Below are 19,679 nucleotides of genomic sequence, written 5' to 3'. Positions count from 1 at the left end.
TGTTTTAAAACATCAATCATTACTAAACACGAAACCGGCTCCAGGGCTTCACTTTAAAATTAACACTTCACCGTCACATTATATTATAGAGTTGTGAAGATCTTGCCTGAAAAATCATTAAGTTCGTCTGGAAGGTAACTATTAATACATTTTACACCTGATTTTGAATTTTGCACGAATTTAATTACAAATAATTCGTTGCTGTGTATATTTCTTTGATGGAATTGATTGTGACTTATTTCAATTTAATTGAATTATGGTCTGCTTGTAGGATTTATTTATATGGATCAAATGGATTGACCCCTTTTATTATGGAATGCACAATCCATATAGGGTGCCTTTTCATAGATGTAATCATGACGAAATTAGTGTTGAAACGTTGGGTCTGTTTTCTATACCTTTTTTTTAAATAAATGAACCCCTTTGTTATAATTTCTTTAGTTTTCTCTCCTTGTAGCTGGAAGGGTAATTATATGCATAAACAGTAGGCAGGATAGTCTATCAATCATCAAATTCATAAATATTCATGTGAAATTCATGTGTAATTACTGTACTTGTGGTATGTAGACTACTTCCAAATCAAGAGGATTGACTTAATTCAGTTCAGTGGTTCTGACCTCATTTGTACTAAAACATTGACTTAATATAAGTCACAATTTTCATTATTTCATACTGGCTCTTTACAAATTTGCACATGTACTCAATCAGGGACAAGGAAAAGTGATGTGCAGTACCATTACACAGCATACCATCCCTAAATCCTTCCCATTCTGCAGCAGAACAAATGAAATTAACGAATAAAAAATGAAAACTGCATCTCTGTAAATTTAATAAACAGTTATAAAGGCAGGACAAAACTTTAAGATATCCAAGTTACAAAGGCCAGCACACCATCAAATACTGAAAGTTATAATTAAGTAATAAGCTGGTAATGTTGAACTGTAGCCTGGACTTTTCCTTATTGTGATAAAGCTATTTTTTAGCATTCAATTTAGATTTTTGTGTTAATCTGTTTCTCTGGCTAAAAATACAATGATATATAATTATTTTTCCTATGTATGAGAACTCACAGAATTTTGCATTCGTTCATTAAAAATTAAACATTTGACATACACAAGGTTTTTTTCAAACACTGGTTATTATTTTTTTTTTAGGTTGGGTTTTTTTTTGTTCGAAACATACATTCGAATAACTCAGAAATGGAAGATTGAATATTAGAAATCAATGCTGATGGACATTATAATATCACTTATAAGCTTCATTTAGTTTCTTGTTCTCTTGGTAATCCAAATTAGCTACAGGAACCAGGATATGCTCTCATAGAAATGGGCCACTAAGCTGTGATCATGCAAGGGTTGCCTGTGAGAGAAAAACCTCTGACCCATCCCTTCCTACACCTTCCTGTTCTTCACCACTAAGATTCAATCCTCACAGTTGTATTGATTATGGCAGGAGAGTGTGGATTCTCTCCCTCCCCTTCAAACTGCAAAAAATACATAAGTGTGATGGATATATCTAGGAACTTGTCCTGGGCAACCCAACCACACTTTACAGTCCTGGATACATAATGACCTTAATTGTCTTTCACATTTCTCTATCAGAGCTGAACCACTTACATGACCTCAGCAGAGTTATCACACCCTAAGAGTAAGTATTTCTAGACAGACTGCAGTCATCAATATATTCTCAGGAGTGCCCAGTCAACTTTTCATGGGTATTCAGAAATGGATGGATATATCTTGCTTAAGTCTCCATGCTTTGTTTTCGATAGAATTTGCACTTATACTTGACAACAACTTTTTATTACCTTGCTAAGCGCAAAACAGTATATAGTAGTGTCTGCGTGAACTGGAGTATATGTCCTCAGAACCCCAGAATTTGGCTACTTAAATGATTTGAAGCACTTTGGCAATGTTCAATCAGAATATTACATTTCCTAATCCAAAACGTTTGTAAGATGGGTATCCCTTCTTCTGTTAGAACCTGTTTGAAGATATTTTCTGTTTTGTTTTCTTCGTTTTTTCTGCAAAGATATGGTTTTCGTTGTTTCGTTTGTTCGTTTCTTTCTTGAGAAGCAGTTTGTTTGATAATTATATTTCTCAACAGTGGGTGTAGATGATGATTATAACAGCGAGAGTGATGATGATGATGATGACTTTAACCTGATCCAGCCATCACTGTTCCAACAAATAAAGACCATCCTCGATCAGTATCCGGATGATGGACAGATATTGAAGGTAATTAATGAAAAGGATTATAATTGTTTGGGTTTTGACTGACAGCTAATGAGTTTTTAATATAATCAAACTTCAACAACTACCACTGATCTTACTATTTTGGGTTATCCTTACCTTAAAGAGGTTGCTAAACAAATAATAGTTTTCAGAACAGCACCAAACCTACAATTTTAATGAGGCTTGAGATACAACAACTGTGCTGATAACCACAGTTTCGTTTCATAAATGCAGTCACGTTCAGATTCAATAATCTCTTTCGTTCTGATTGCCTTTTTAATTTTTTTCAATTAATTATTCGATCGGTTTTTTTTTCTACTACTTTTTCTTAAAATAGGAAATGTTGTTGATAATTGCGGGTATGATGTTTTCTTCATTTCAGGAGCTCATTCAAAATGCTGAGGATGCACGTGCGAGCCACGTGAAGTTTCTTTACGACAAACACAGCTACAGCGCTCGAGAAGAGAAGCTTTATAGCGGAGGGCTTCGTCAGTTTCAGGTATGTTGACGAATAAATTTCTCTTTCAAAAGGTATTGATCAAGAGCGCTTTTCACCTAAGTGTGACAGCACAAATCCTTCGGAATAAAAACTTTTTCATGAGAGCAAGGATTAAACTCAAGCGGAGCCATGGAACTATGGCATCGTTCTTTAGATATACTAGAACAGCTGCAACTGCAGAAAAACTATCGTTAGTGAACAACACGCAAGAACAACATGCAACTGGCTTTGTATCCAATTCTTTGAAAGATTGGCGCGAACTTTGAACATCAGAGGCACAGTCATGTGACATAACACTTACTTTAAGTTGAAAATTCCTCTGGTAAACATAGTAGCGAAGTAATGTGATAATTTGACGACGCGATGGTCGTCTATAAGTTTGATTACGAGTAAGAATTTTTTGAGTAAAGTAACCACTTAGACCTTCATATTATTCGGTCTTAGTCAAACCAGTAAAGGGAGTGTTCGGAGAGATACATCTTCTGCGTGGTCTGAATTTCATTTGATCACTATTCCGTATGTCCTCAAAGATACTTCCAGTCAATGGAATGACCCTTAAGAGAGTGGACATGCGGTATAAAGCTGTGTTCTGCCCTTTTTTATGTATTGTCATAGACGCTACAAGAAAGCAGTGTTGTTTGGATTAGGCCACTGCTATCCGGCCTTTCTTAGTAGGGCTAACTGTGATAAGAAATTTATGACTGATAACATTTTTTGGATAAAAAAACTGAAAAATGAACTTGCCTTCTCGTTAGCCGTTTGGTCGATGAGATGAATTTGTAACATCTGTTCTTGCTGTTAATCAATGCTGTGTTAACAAGATCTATTTATTAATCTAAAGGGGCCTGCACTTTATGCATACAATGATGCAAAATTCACTAAAGACGACTGGAGAGGCATACGAATGCTTTGTGACAGCGTCAAAGTCAAGGACCCAATGAAAGTAGGACGGTTTGGCCTAGGTTTCAAGTCTGTTTTTCACCTGACAGGTAAGGGGGCCACTGGCACTCGTTGAATATAAATAACATCCCGGTCCTCTGTTTTGAAAAGAATCAGTTACTGATAAACCTAACGGAATTCCCATGCGATGTATATTATTTATTGAATTGGACGATTTCCAAATAGTCATCTAGTTTTATTTAAACTCATCCTCGTCAGATTGTTTAAAACGATAGTATGCTTGTAAAATGATTTTCCGCCCTGTTACAATTTAATTGGCTTAGACATGCTGGCGAATAAAACGTAGAATAATAGTTGAATAAAGCATAACTTGTCTCACTTCTGTATACAACTGGACATAGGAATCTGAAGTATCAGAATAATAGTTTGATACAGTTGGAAAACAACTGGAAACTCTTCCGTTTATTACAGATTTACCGAGTATTCTGAGCGGCACAAAAGTCGGTTTCATCGATCCCCACGAGGACCACTTCAATAAAGGACGAAGAGAAAGGAGAACAGGATACCGTTGGCACCTGCGCAAAGACCGTGAAAATATGAACAGAATACCTGATCAATTTCTTCCCTACAAAGGAATATTTGATTGCACCGAGGACGTCTTTCTTGAGGGACGTTACAGAGGAACGTTGTTCCGCTTTCCGTTGCGTACTGAACCATCTGAGCTGTCCCAAACATTGTACTCTGACGAAAAGGTGGAACATCTGTTTGCGAGTTTTTGCGCCGATGCACACTTTGTGCTCCTGTTTCTTCAGCATTTAGAATCTGTAGAGCTTTTCGTCCGAGAGAAGTCAGAATCCGAGCCACGAAAAATATTCCAAGTTCAAATCAGTCATGAAAGTCTTGCATTTGTTCGTCAGAAGAGACAAGAGTTTTACAACGCGATCACACCAGGCAAGCGTATGGCAGAACCTGTGACAGTGACGTATCCAATTACAATGGTAGTCCAATTTTCAAATGAAAACGTAGAACGTCATTCTTATCTCGTGACAAGTTACTGCAGCGGAGGTGAGGTCTCGTCCACGTTTGAAAAGCTTCTGACAGACAAAGAGCTAAGTTATCTACCTTCAGTTGGCGTTGCAATGGCAATTCCATCAGAGTCCACTTCAGAAACGCCCAACATTCGAGGTCACGTGTTTTGCGCCCTCCCTTTGCCTGTGCAGAAAAAGAGCTTAACTGGTCTTCCGGTGCATGTGAATGGCTTTTTCTCATTAAGTCAGAACAGACGACACATAAAGACACCGAATGCAGACCAAAAAGATCAAGAGAAACTAACTGACAAGTCTTTGTTATGGAACACCTGCCTTCTGGAAGAAGCTCTACCTCAAGCGTACTCCACGTTGATAAAGGAGGCCATTGATCATACAAACTATAATGTTCCACCAGATGCAATTTACAGGTAAACCTTGCACATTAGCATCATTAATGTTCTGTCAAGCAAAGAATCAGTAAACAGTTATTAGATTTTTTTTTAGAGAGGTCAGTAGGAAATGTTCAATGGCTAGCAGCTGTTTGGAGGATGGGCAAAAATTAGTCCTGTCAGAAACTCCTAATGAGTTTTGGTTGCGCTGATGGCTCCCAACATATTCAAATTTCTCCCTAAATCTTCAATCATGCAAACCATTCGAAGACAGAACATTTTAGTTTCTTGATATATCTGACTAGGTACGGACGTTCCATGACCAGGTTCGGAGTTTGATCTTTTGATCATGGCTTAAATGGATAATGCGCTTTTTAAACATCTATTAGGGAAAGCTGGTAACTATTTTAAGCTTCCCACACACTGCAATAACTGTGCGCCTATGGATAAAAAAACACCAAAGTACTGCTTTTACAGGGTTATAATTTCATGCTGTAAGACTGACATTTCTACTCTATTTTCACACAGAGCTTGGCCAGATTGCGGGAAAGTGGAACCAACTTGGGAGAGGCTCCAGAATCCCTTGCTCCAATCATTGATTACTGAAAGAGTAATATACACTCCTGCCCGTGGGGGGCACTGGCTGAAAGTTGACGAGGCCATATTTGACCGAATTGAAGAGGAGAAGATGAAAGAGTTGATCGTGCGGGTTCTGCTTCAAGCAGATCAAAATGTTGCCTCTTTGCCTGACCACGTATTAAGCGCCATAGACCAGTATGCAGCTTTCTCTTCAGAAGTCACACCCTCCTCGATGCGAAGAATCTTAAAGGAAATACCTACTGGCTACAAAAGTATCAGTCACAAGGAAAAGTTGTCCCTTTTAAGCTTTGTTCTCGAAGATGATAACTTTCAAGAGTTGGTTGGCCTTGAACTTTTGCCTGTTTCTGACGGGACGTTCAAATCTTTTACAAGCTCCGACGTAGCCGTTTTCATCACCTCGCCTGACCATTCTCAAGAGCTGGTGCCTGGGCTTAACGACAAATTTCTTGACCAAAACGTTGATGAAAGGACTTTAGGAAAACTTAAAGCAGTAGCTGAAAAAGGTATAATACTCCTTGTTATGGGTTCATCAAACTTGGTACATTAGTTTAAGCCAAAGTAGTTTTGCTGAAGATTTGGACAAAAACCTGTTTCGTGTAGCACAGAATGCCCTTTGAGGTCTTCATTTTAATTATAGAATCAGGGAGAACTAGAGATTTTTATAGGTTTTACATAAGCTATAATCGCACTAAACCCTGAATTTTCTTATAATACAGACGTAAAAACATGGAAACTAAAACTGACTCACATACACACACACACACGCAGTCAGAACCAAGTAGATGTGATGGCAACTAAAAGGAGAGGAATTTTCGGAGTTACAATCGCTTTCTTCTTAAAAATGACAAGTTGCCTTAGTTAGGAGCTCTAAATTTCGATATGTTATTTTCTTACAGGATGCACTCAGTTAAAACTTCTTTGCAAAGTTGATGTACCTGTTCTGCTGAGGGAGGCCTTATCCCAAGAACTGCTATCCAGTGACAAGGTTCGATGGTACCCGGACAATCAAAAGTATCGCCATACCTCCATAGATTGGCTCAGCAGTGTATGGCGCTACCTAAGAGAAAATTTTTCCACCAAAGATGAACTAGCCAGCCTTGACGAATACAACCTTCCTTTGATTCCTGTAGATCTTTATCAAGTACCGTTAACCTTAGTATCACTGAAGAAAAAGTCTAAAGTTGTTGCGGAAAGGCTCAATGATGACCAACTTGATGGCGCCGTGGTGAAAGTTTTGATAGAGTTGGGTGTGGTGGTAATGAGCGCGTGCCCCACAAAATTCCATCCGGAGTTAACGGGGACATTTGTTCACCCACCTTCAATCTCAGGGGTCCTACAAGCTATGTTAGTTTCCTCCTTAACTTTGAGCCAAGGAATGTTCTCTGCAATTATGCTTGAAAGGGTAGACGATGCCTCCAAACGCTCATTTAGGAAATTTATTTCGAAAATTTCATCTCTTCGGAAGGAAGAAAAGGATCTTGTCTCTGATCTCCCACTTTTTGAGACTCTCTCTGGGAACTTTGTGGCTAAGAAAGATCACCTTTGTGCAGCGCCAGAGGAGATGCCTCCAATTTCTCCCAGAGGAGAGCTCATTAACATCAAAGATGAGGAATCCAAGAAACTAGCACAACTGCTAGATATCAGAATTTTAACGGTAACTGAGTTGCTCTGTGAACAAATTCTTCCTAACATCAGCCAAGGGCATTACTCGGGAAAGGATATTGACCGCCTAATGTTCTATGTTATGGAGCAATATAAATTTCTCGTTAGAAGGGATAGCAATTTAGAAGCGATGATGAGAGAGTTACCCTTTGTGCCAAACATCACTGGACGAGTGAAAGCCTCGCAACTGTTTGATCCCCAAAACGAGCTGATGAAGGCTCTTTTTACTGATGAAGACGTATTTCCCGTAGGAAACTTATATACTGACACATCAGTCCTCCCAATTCTAAAGGAACTTGGCTTGAAAAGCGAGGAAATGACAACTGCTCAAGATCTCCACCAGAGTGCTGTAAAGATCCAAAATCAGCCAAGCGTTTTAACAGCAAAGAAGAAGTCTCATGCACTTATGGAACACTTGAGCAAAAATCCAATGAAACTCGAAGATACTCTCTCGGGTAAAACGTTGGGTTCGCTGCTTAAAGGTATTTCGTGGATAACTGCACTGGAAGAAAAGCCCAGAGATTTTCCCAAATGCGTTCCCTTTTGGGGGGAAGCTAATAAAGGAATGTTATGCACGCCAGAGAACGTCAAGGGCAAAGAGTATCTCAACCTGATTGGCTCGGTACAACCTATCATTGAAGTAGACCAATCAAGTCAGTTGTGCAGTTATTTTGGCTGGAATGAGGAACCACAAGCATCTCAAGTGGTTTATCACTTAGGAACTGTCGTCATTCATTACAAACACGAGGAGAGACCGCGATTCAGTTTGCTTGTGAAAGAAATTTACGAATTTCTGTCTTACAAGAACAGGGGTGATGTCGTGGAGGCAATTCAGGATTTGAAAGACCCTGGTTGGATCTGGAATGGCGACGGATTCTCCCCTCCAAATGCTCTCCTCTTGAACGACCATTCCATCGACCTTTCGCCTTACATCTCTGTTCTTCCTTCAGAGATGTCCATGTACTTCGACTTATTTGACTCTTTCGGCATTAACAAAGACTGCAGTGAGCAGTTGATGCTTGATGTTCTTTCCATGATTAAACAAAAGTACGATCAAGGTCTCTATGAGACATCAGATGTGAAAAAAGATCTGTCTCTGTGCATTTCCATCCTGAATGAACTGAAGCCAGATGCTAATCGACAATTATCGCGTGAAGTTCAAGAGAAAGTTCTTCTTCCAACTTACGTAAAAGGAGATACACGTGTTAACCTTACACCAGTAGAAAATTGCATGTATGGAGAATATGACGGATCAGAAGGAGAAAATGAGGACGAAGAGGTTGAATTTCTGCTTGTGCATCCAAACATCCCTGCAGGAACAGCAGAGCTTTTTAACGTACGAAGCCTCAGTAACTGCCTGCTAGAACCAGAAGAGCTGACGTTGGGAGAAGATTTTGGACAAGAGGAGAAGCTCACTCGAAGGCTACACAGACTACTGGAGGAATACACCGATGGATTTGCAGTACCCAAAGAGCTTATTCAGAATGCAGATGATGCTGGCGCCACGGAAGTACGCTTTTTGTATGACGAGCGAACTAATGAGGATGCGATAGACGGCCTCATTGACGAAGGAATGAGACACTGTCAGGGTCCTGCATTGTGGGTTTATAATGATGCCGAATTCAAGGATGAGGATTTTGAGAACATTACAAAATTGAATGGTGCAACGAAAGAGAATGATACCGACAAGATTGGAAAATTCGGGCTTGGTTTCAATGCAGTTTACAACCTGACAGATGTCCCCATGTTTGTAAGCCGAAATCATTTTGTTATTCTCGATCCCAACACGTTCTACCTAGGGAAACAAATTAGGAACAAAACGAAACCAGGAATAAAGCTTGATACCACCAAAAATTCCAAAAGACTGCGGAAGTTTCGAAATCAGTTCAGGCCATTCAATGGTATCTTTGGTTGTGATCTTCATCTAAACCAAGACGTCAACTCGTACAAAGGGACACTATTTCGCTTTCCCTTACGAACTGAGCAGCAGGCTATACAAAGTGAAATAAAGAAACTTGTTTACAACCGGAAGCAAGTTCAGGAACTGTTGAAACGTGTCACTCAAGGAGCTGAATCATTGCTTCTGTTTACTCAGAATGTTCGTCATATCAGCATCTACCATTTACCTAATGATGTAACTGAGCAATTACAGCCCAGGAAAATATTTGAGGTCACCAAATCATTATCCCAGGATGGACTAAGACGGGAACTGCCTGATAAAATTACTCTCCCAACTACTGCCATGAAGCTGAGCACAGAAGATCAGTTCTTATTGAAACAATGTAATTTTCTGCGAGCGTCATCTGAAGTCAGCAGGCTAAACCGTAGATACAGCGAGTCCGCTCCTGCTCTCCTTAGCTCTGCTCTGACACTGAAGATCAAGAGCACCGTATCAGAATATGGCAGCAGTTTCTTGGAATGTAGCGTTTCTAGTAATGATGACATTTGGCTTGTCGTCTCATCTATGGGCAAAGGTGCAGCGATGCAATTCGCGAAGAAAGACAGCAGTCTTCTTGCATCAGCAGGGGTTGGTGTTCAGATCTCAACTAAAGATTCTCTAACTCCGGTACCTATTTGCGATGAAACCAAAGGATCAAAGGCAAATGGGAATGTTTTTTGTTATCTTCCACTTCCCATCTGTAGTGGACTACCTGTACACATAAACGGAACGTTTGCAGTTTCCTCAAACAGACGAAATTTGCTGGTGAAAACCGAAGATGATAAGGCTAATTTTGGACAAGAGTGGAATGAAGTGCTTTTAAAAGATTGCGTTTGCTCTGCATATCTTGACCTTCTTGAAGACTTAAAGTCCGTTTCGCAGGCCTCAAACAATGCATACCAATATCACACACTGTGGCCAAAATGTGACGAAGTGATGTCAACTTCTGAGCCCCTTGCACGTTCATTCTATGAATATCTTTTAAATGGAAATAAGGCTGTTTTTTCGGATGGCAAGAGTTGGTTGGCCATCAATGAAACTGTCTTCCTAACGCCAGACCTACGTGAGGATTCTCAAATAGGAGAGGTATGCTTCGAAGTGTTCAAATTGTTGGTTGAAGGTAATGGAGCTGTAATTGATCTACCCAGAAATGTGTTTGAGTCTTTTAAGAAGTATGGTCTTGCTGAAAAAATCCACTCCCGAAGCTACGATACGAGTAAGTTCTTTTTGGAATTGTTCTTCCCAAACATTGGTTTAGTGCCCCCTGACCTGAGGGACAACTTGGTCTTGTATGCCCTTGATTCTCAAAGAGAAGAGTTGAATAATGCAATGAAAGTGTATGCTTGCATTTCGGTATCACCAGATCGTCATAACCTTAAATGCCCCTCTCAACTTATTGATCCACGTAGATCTGCAGCGTTGTTATTTTCTCCGGAAGATGAAAGGTTTCCTGAAGAGGCATTCAGACAACCTTTTCACCTCCATCAACTAGAGCAGCTTGGAATGTTGACAGACGATCTTCCGTGGTCTGACGTTGTAGAAAGGGCAGAATCCGTCGTACGTCTGAGCCAAACTTGTAGTAAGGCTGCATCGGAGAGGGTAAAAAGACTTATAGAGTTTCTCGACAAAAAGTGTAAGGATAATGAAAATTTCCTTCCCTCGACCAAAGAGAAACAACTCCTTTTGGAAACTAAATTTCTCCCAGTTCTTTCGAGGCCGCAGACCTTTCCCTTGAAATGGAAAGGTAGTGAAATGATACACGGGGATAATCTAGCGTTGATATCACCAACTCAAGGCTTTCTAAAGGAGAACTTGTACCTCGCGTGCTCTTCGGCACCAATCATAGACGCTAGTATCCCGCCAAACGTGAAACGATTACTGCAGTTCGATAAACGAGAGGTCACGACGAAGCAAGTTCTGACCCAGCTAAATGAGGCAATCTCTGCCAAATTTGAAGTCTGTGGTATAGAAGATGTGATGAAAGTTTGTCATGCATGTTACAGCTTCCTTCAAGATGTTCCTGCCCGCGATGCAGATCAAATAACTGAGTTCCTTGAAGGAAAAAAGTTCATTCTTGTTGGAAACGGGTTTGTGTATGGAAATCATGTTGCGTCATCGCTGCTTGTCGACTGTTCTCCGTACTTGCACAAGATCCCTAAGGAACTGGTCAGGTACTCGAGGCTTATGAAAGAAGGTGGTATGAGAGAACAGTTTGAGGTGGAAGACTTCATATCTACACTCAAACAAATTAAGGAGGAATTTGGAATGCGAAAGGTGGATAGTGGCACGCTGGTTGTTGTATGCAACCTGGCAGCTCAACTGAAAAGAGCGTTGGATACTACCGGAAATCGTTTCACTCCAGAGCAAAGGAGGAGTTCAATTTATCTTCCCAACCAGAAGAGAATAATGCAACCTGTAAGTGAGCTTTGCATTGAAGATTGCCCCTGGATTCCTGGTGGCCCTGATATGCAGTTTGTTTTTTCAGATATTCCTTGGCCAACAAGTCTCGCACTGGGGGTCAAAACCCTCAAAGAAGAGGCAGTAGGAAATCATGCGCGAGGACTTGCGTTTGGGCAAAAGGAGAAACTGACGAATCGCCTAAAGAGAATTCTTACAGGCTATCCTTGTGGGAAAGAGCTTTTGAAAGAACTACTCCAGAATGCAGATGATGCACAAGCAACTGAGATATGTTTTATAAAGGACCCCCGTGTTCATCCACGGGAGAAGTTATTTCACGAAAGTTGGGGACCATTACAAGGACCAGCGTTATGCGTATACAACAACAAGCCGTTTAGTCATTCTGATATCGAAGGCATACAAAACCTCGGAGAGGGTGGTAAGGGAGGTGATCCACACAAAACAGGGCAGTACGGCGTGGGTTTCAACGCTGTCTACCACCTGACTGATATTCCCTCGTTAATGTCTAAAGGTGACGAGATTGGTGAAGTTCTGTGTGTATTTGATCCACATTGTCAGTACGTTCCTGGCGCCACTCCTCAAGAACCAGGGAGATTGTACACAGAAACATCAGAATTGAAGCAAAACTTTCCAGATGTGTTCTGCTGCTATCTTGAAGAGAAGTTTCCCATTGAAAATTCAACTATGTTCAGATTCCCTCTACGAACGCAAGAAATGGCTAATAATTCGGAGTTGTCATCCACTCCGGTTACGTTGGAAGCATTGAGTGAAATGATGGAGGCTCTCAAGAAAGAGCTCTTTGAAGTTTTAGTTTTTGTCAACAATGTGACGAAAATCACATTATGTGACATAGATGAAAAAACTGGCAATGTAACTAACTGCTACTCAGTGGAAGCATCCATCTCCGGCAACGATGCTGCCAAGAGACAGCGGTTTGCTAACCACGTCAGACAGGTTGGGAAGTCAATAGTGCAGAGTGATGACTTCTCGTTCGGCCACGTTGGGGTGGAGAAATGCAGCTACCTCCTCCACATAAGTGACAGCCTTGGAAATGAGGAAAGGTGGCTAATTGTTCAGCAAATGGGTTTCGAGAACGAGGTTCAAACAAGCATAGTCAACGCTTTTCGAAATCGTGACCTTGGAATGCTTCCGCGCGGTGGTTGTGCCTGTCCCTTGGAAACAGAATCTATGAAAGCACAAAAGAGAAAAAAGAGAGCTTTCTGCTTTCTTCCACTTCCACTGGAAACAGATCTACCGGTCCATATTAATGGTCATTTTGCATTGGACCACGAGGCTAGAAGAAACTTGTGGAGAGATGAGAATGGTGGTTATCGTAGTGACTGGAACAACGCCTTGCTGAGCGATGTTATAGCTTCTTGTTACTTGACACTTCTGGACGAGGTAAGGGGTTTTCTTCACCTTCAAACTTCGCCTATAATTTCAACGTTTTATCTGAGCTGTAGTAAAGAAGAATTGATTCAGAAGGTGAAAAGTTACGAAAATCTGTTTCCCTGCACCTCCTTCAATCCATACTGGACGATGCTGATAAGATCTGTGTATCAAGGAATGAATACCAAGAAGTCACGCTATCTTCCAGTGGTAAGAGATTCTCCAGATGGCAGCAGTTGGGATTTCGAACTTACTTGGTTTCCTCCTTGTGGCACTGGAGAAGACAAAGCCTACTTTAATGACATCCAAATTAAGGGTTGCTATTCTTCTCTGCCAGATGGAGAAGAGGATGAAACCACAGAGGAAACAAGATCTTTACAAAGAAATATGGAGTCAATACTACTTCAAACAGGCTTTAATCTTTTGCAATTTTCCTTGCAAATTTTAGATGCGTTTAAGAGTTCTAAGGTTGTATGTTACCGTACATCCCCTTCCGCTGTTATTGAGTTCCTCAAGAGTTTCTTCACAAATGTAACTTCTTTACCCACGGATGTCGCAAAAACTCCATTCAAGAACAGCGAGGGTGTGACATTGGTGCTACGGTACTGCAAGGACTCATGCAAATTCTTATCGAATCTTCCAGGTCTACCATTGTTACTTACCCAAGACAACTGCCTACGTGTATTTAGCACAGATGATCGCAAGTACCTTTCCCACTATCATGACATTTTGCCAGAATCAAAGGACATGTTCGTCCATGAGAAACTTCTGTGCGATATTTTCCCTGAAAGGTTGATTCATAAGGCATCCGTTTTCATGGCCTTTAATGTCTACGCTTTTGCACAGCACTTGAAAGGAACACTCTCGCTGCAACATTTGGGGCAAAGTAGAGTAAAAGTGTGGTCACCAGATCATCCCGTGGAACCAAACCATCGGTGGATTTTCAAAGTGTGGGGCTTTTTGGCTAAATTATGGAAGGATAACCCGTGCGAAGCCAACAGTTTTGTCATGCCTTTGTCTAACTGGAGCATCATCCCTGCCATTGAGCAAGTTGTTTTATCAACAGTGGATAACGCAGTAGGCAAAGATGTGACGAAACAACACGTCCTTGTTCCAGTAAAGTTAGCAAAATGTGTTCTTGCATTCACAGAAAATGATCAGAAGCAAAGAGCACCTTTAGTAAAGGTTCTTAGAGCAGTAGGCCTTCTTGAGTTAAACTCATTCGTCCTTTTTCCTTTAAACACACCTCCACCTGTGTTGTCCGATTCTTGTATATTAGCAACGCAAGTTGTAGGGTCCTTGGAGACTCCAACATCACTTCTTGTAGCTCTTGGTCACAAGTTGAGCTCGAACCCTCGTTTTCAAACAGGAACATTGGGACGCAGTGACTGTCTTACAATCCTTCAGTATTTCAATGACTGTGTTCTAGGAAGTCCAATCCTCGACAAGTCCACGCTAAGGCGGCTTCCTTTTTATCCGTCAAAATCGGGTGACATGATCAGTCTTAGAGATCAACGAGTTACCGTCCTATCGTCTGAAATACCACAAATAGGGCTGGATACTATTCAGAAAGAGAGCGATATGAAGTTTATAGAGGACATTTCAGAGCTATCAAAATTATACCGTTTTCTGGCATTTGATTGTCCTGGGCCTGTAGACATATATCGCGCGTTTGTGTTGCCACATTTCAGTACTCTTAGCAAAGAGGCGAGACAGACTCATCTTGAGTATATCAAAGACAAGTTGCTGCCAAGTTTGTCAGAAAACAATGAGGACAAGTGGAAGCTACTAGAAACACTGAAAACCACAGCAGTGATTACCACGCACATGGGAATGCTGACAAAAGCATCAACCTTCTACGATCCGGAAAATAAGGTTTTCAAAGTCATGCTTGCAGAGCATATGTTTCCACCTGTGCCACTGAACTCAAAAACCTGGTTGAAATTTTTGAGAAAGATTGGGCTGAGACATCAAGTTCACACAAATGATTTCAAGGAATTTGCAAAGAAAGTTGCACGTGACGCAGCAAAACAGCGCTCGATGGAGACAGATGAACAGTCAAAACTGTTGGTGTCTGAATTGCTAAGTCGTTCCAATTTGTTTGGTGAGGGGCTTCTGGAAGCTGTTTGCAATATTGAGTTTGTGATGCTAGAACCAGTCCGTAGTAAGCTTCAGGCTTTGCACAGGCAACATGGGCAAAGAGAAGACGGAACACTACCATACATTGCATTTGAGAACACAGTTGTTTCTGAACATACTAAGTGTGTTTGGACATCGGCCCACCCCCTCCCTAAGTGGGCACATCCACAAGATCAATCAGATTTGAAGGTTCCCTCCTGGATGTCTAGAGAAGAATTCTGCGTCAAAATCCTCGAGCACCTCAAAGTCCTATCAGAGCCAACCTTGGAAACAGTTACAACTCACTGTCGCAATATTTGCTATCGACTTGTGGAAGAAAATGGCAGCAACGTCCCAGATGAGCAGTGCAACACGAGGAAGTCTGTCATGAAAAAAATTTACAACTTTTTTCAAGAAAGGGTCATCTTGAGAAAGGATGGAAAAGTAGACCTGCAGGATGTCCCTTGTATAGTGGTAGAAGGGGGAGCACGCTTTGTCAGAGCTGAGCAAGTAGTCCTGGAAATGTCTGAGGACCTTGAAATAAAACCATTTCTTTATCGAGTACCGCCTGATCTTGGAGAGTTTCATGAATTGTTTCTTCATCTTGGTTGTACCAAATCTGCTACAATGTCACACTACGCCATGGTTCTGGAAATGTTGCAAAAGCAGAGTCTGGGTAATAAACTGCACCCCAACGAAATCAGTGATGCGTTGGGCGCTGTACGAGGACTACTGGAAGGCCTACAACAAGATACAACTACAGACATAAGTTTTCAACAACTCTTCTTACCAGCAATGAAGCTCGCAAGTAGCTCAACAGATTCACCTCCAGTTTCTCTGCGAAAATCTACTGAACTGATATTTGATGATTCTCCTCATTTTCTTCCTCGGTTAAGGAAATTCAATCAGCTATTCGTTGTTGACTTAAAGAGGGTAGACGTAAAGAGTAGTTCATCCATAAACTACAAAGATCTTCTGATGCGCCTTCCACCTTCCGTTCGACCCCAGATGCTATCTCGGGTGGTTACGGAGGAATTTGCTGACTCTTCGCAAGGCAGTGAATCTGCAGTTAAGCTTCATATCGCAGCTTCATTGGAAAGACAACTTTGCTCAGAGCAGTTTTTTCGTGGAATTGTGAGGCTTATTCGGCATGAGAACAAAGAAAATCAAATTCTCAATGAAGATGTTCTCGCTTCTATAAAAGACAGACTAAGAAGCATCGAATTCCTTGGACTGAACAGAATCGAAACAAAACTGGTGTGTCAAGGTGATCACATTCCTGATAGCGAAGTTGAAGTTTCGTACTTCGTAAACAAGGTTTCAGCAACAGACGGCAAAAGCACTTGGAAGGTCTATGTTAGAACTGATGTAGATGAAAACTTCTTCAAATTATATTCGGCTGTAACGCAAGTGATTGCTAAAGCATGCGAAGGATTGTTAGGAGAAACAGTGATGTTCATTCAAGAGATGTTACGCATCGATCCCAGTCAGATCTGGTCCATGTTGGATGAGAAGAACATTAGGCAGGATGATTCATACAACGGGTCAAGAAGCAATCCCCTACCACTTCCTGGAAGGTTTATCCCAGTAGAAGACCACCATCTCTTGAACGAAGAGTTTGAGAAAATCGCACCAGGGGAGTATGTTGGTTATGAAATGGAGGATCCAAGCATGCAACAGAAGGAAGGAGATGCAACATTTATTTACGCCGTGATATTAGAAGAAGTAAATGCTCAGGAAAACACAAGCCTCCTTTCAAAGTATTACATGGTCAACGTAGGCAACGACAAAGACCCTCAAGAAGTCGAGTTTGCAGACTTGTATAAATTTCACCGTCTCCAGTCTTCTCCATTAGGCCTGTCCGATGGGCTTGAGAAAGGTTACACTAAAGACAAGGAGATGATTTTTAAGCAGACTTCAGAGATCCTGATGGAAGCATGGCAACTAACTGAAGAAAGGCGCAGGAAAATTGTCAAGCGACTTTTCCTTAGATGGCATCCAGACAAAAATCCTGGAGAAAAATCATTGTGCGACGAGGTTTTACAGCACATCCAGAAAGAAATAGCAAAGTTAGAAAGAGTCCAAGGCGACGTAATAGATGGCCAAAGCTGTTACGAACCGTATTTTGATTTCTGGAAAATACGTGCCAAGCGTCAACATACGCATCGCGAAAGATACAGGAAAACCTATCGACAGATTTACACCTCCTGTGATGAAGCCCTCGGAGGCGATTCATCTTCAGGTATTCCTCCAAGTTTTTGCACGAAGAATCCTCAGCCTGGTGAGGCTAGACGATGGCTTAGGCAAGCCGAGGCTGACCTAGTAGCAGTCAGTAATGACGTATCCACTGGAAACCCATCGTATGAGTGGGCGTGCTTTAAATGTCACCAGGTGAAAAGATTTATTTTCATTTACTTGTTACTTTTATTTTTTGAGGTTAACAAAACAAACCAAATAATCGTAATGTACGCTTCCGACGCCCCTGCTCTAAAAAGAGAGAGGTATTTTTCAGCGATATCATGTTTTTAAGAAAATTCTCGTTTAGAGAGGTATTTTTGAGGTGGATGATCTTTCTACTTCAAATTAAAGATTTTAATTTTTTTCCTTTAGAGTGCCGAGAAGGCTCTGAAAGCAGCACAGTATGCTGATGACGCATTTAAGACAAATATTCACGATCTCAGACAAAATGCCTCACGGCTGAACGATTCCAAACTGTTAGAACTTGCAACTCAGCTGGAGCGTCGATTGGTTGACTCAACATACATGCGCTACCCCGATCGAATGTGCTATCCTCAGATTCCAAAAGATGTATATTCAGTTGAGGCAGCCAGCGAGGCCCTGACACTAGCAAGAGAAATTCTACGGAGAGTTCGCAATTTGATACCAAAATAGACGTGTCGTTAAACGCCTAACATTTCTAGAAGTACAGTAGGAATGCCTTTAGTAGGAATAAACCTGTCTAGCTGTTAATTCAAACTACAAAGAATAGCTTTAAGGTAAGATAATCGCAGCTAGTCGTTTCGTTCTTGATTGCCAACAACCGCCTGGTTTTATTCAACATTTGCTTACAATCTATTATGTAGGTATCTACTTTAAGCGAATGTAAAGACAGCGATACTTTTTATCAATGGTAATTTTATTATACAATGATGAATCTACAGAACCAAACATATGGAGAGTTGATGTTTCTTACCTCAGGTCGTAACCTTAAATCGTTACGCTGGGGAAAAAGTCTTGCTCGGTAGTTTATACTTTTCTGTTTTTCGTTTTTGCTTAAAGGTGATGCTAGGAAAGAAAACTTTGTTAATGTCTTAATTAAGATCAGAATTTCACAACAACGTGTAGCATGATAACACGTGAAGTATCGTTTTTTAATGTCCTTACAGATGAGCATTTTTTACTCTTGCTATACACCTGTGTTGAATAGATGTAGTTCAATCAGTATGCAATTCAAAGCAGTTGTTCACCTCACACTTTGATTGTTTTCGTGTCTATTTGACTCTATGGTTAAAAGAGTAAAAGTTACTTTAAGATCACTTAATTACTGGAGTGAAACAAATGCGTGGAGTCTATGGTTTAATCTACTAGTTAACCCTAAGAGTGACAAGCATCTTACTTGTCCTTGATATTATTCAATCAGTACAGAATTCAAAATAATTGTTTACTTCTTTGCTCGTTTTCATGTCTACATAGTTAAAGAATAAAAGTGCCTTTAAGATTACTTACTACATTAAAACAAATGTGTGGATTTTATTATTTAATCTTCAGGTGATCACCTAGGAGTAACTAGCATCTAAATCTCTCCAGAATTGTACCCCTGAATCAAACATTATGGTCACAAGAATAAAGTAAATAATCTCCTACTGAAATCGTGAAACCCTTGATTGTCGGCAACTCAAGTAAATGTATAAATGAAACCTAAATGAAAAAAAACAGCCATGATTTTTTCTAATACAGGCATACATGTCACGAAAATTGTCAGAATTAGCATTTGAGTCATCTTGGCAAATGTGACTGTAGATAAAGGCAAAAGACTAGTAGGTAATGGTGCAATTTATCCCATTGCAAGAGGTAGAGAAATTTTGACAACAGCACACCCACATTGCCCTAAATTACAGTTTTAGTGAGCTGAAAATCACCATCTTAGATGTTTGGAGCAACAATATCAATGAAGTTATGACAAGCTTAAGGCCCTAGGCAAAATTACTTATTAAGTAGTATCTCAAGAGGACTGGCCACACATTATCATGAAATTCTGTTATTTTGGTTCATTATCCAAAAAAATTCATTCAACAAGGATAAAATTATCACATGGGGGGGGGGGGAGGGCATTACCATATAAGCTTGTGGGAGGGGGTCAACAGCAGAAATATCAATGCTTGAATCTGCGGATTTAAATAATGTTTTTTTTATGGTAGCATTTCATACCATGCAGCAAATCATTGTTTTGCCAATAAGTAGTTGTTGTTTAAAGATGACAGATTCTGAATCTTCTGTGGTATT

The 19,679-nt window shown here is 40.5% G+C and overlaps 1 protein-coding gene across 1 annotated transcript; it reads left to right on the top strand.

Annotated features, from left to right (window-relative positions):
• The first annotated feature begins 1,599 nt into the window (after positions 1-1,599).
• On the top strand, positions 1,600-19,036 carry LOC113681380 (sacsin). The gene is made up of 8 exons (XM_089182609.1): positions 1,600-1,647; positions 2,107-2,237; positions 2,617-2,733; positions 3,575-3,722; positions 4,105-5,089; positions 5,579-6,153; positions 6,547-17,567; positions 17,787-19,036. Exons 1-8 carry the CDS (start codon positions 1,617-1,619, stop codon positions 18,066-18,068), a joined length of 13,290 nt encoding a protein of 4,429 aa, XP_089038735.1. The 5' UTR covers positions 1,600-1,616; the 3' UTR covers positions 18,069-19,036.
• Positions 19,037-19,679: the final 643 nt, after the last annotated feature.

This window comes from Pocillopora damicornis, chromosome 9, assembly GCF_964200805.1.
Source record: "Pocillopora damicornis chromosome 9, jaPocDami1.2, whole genome shotgun sequence".
In the NCBI taxonomy this organism is placed as follows: domain Eukaryota; kingdom Metazoa; phylum Cnidaria; class Anthozoa; order Scleractinia; family Pocilloporidae; genus Pocillopora; species Pocillopora damicornis.
The sequence above is the reverse complement of the archived record's forward strand: the minus strand, read 5'-3'. Positions and strand labels throughout refer to the sequence as shown.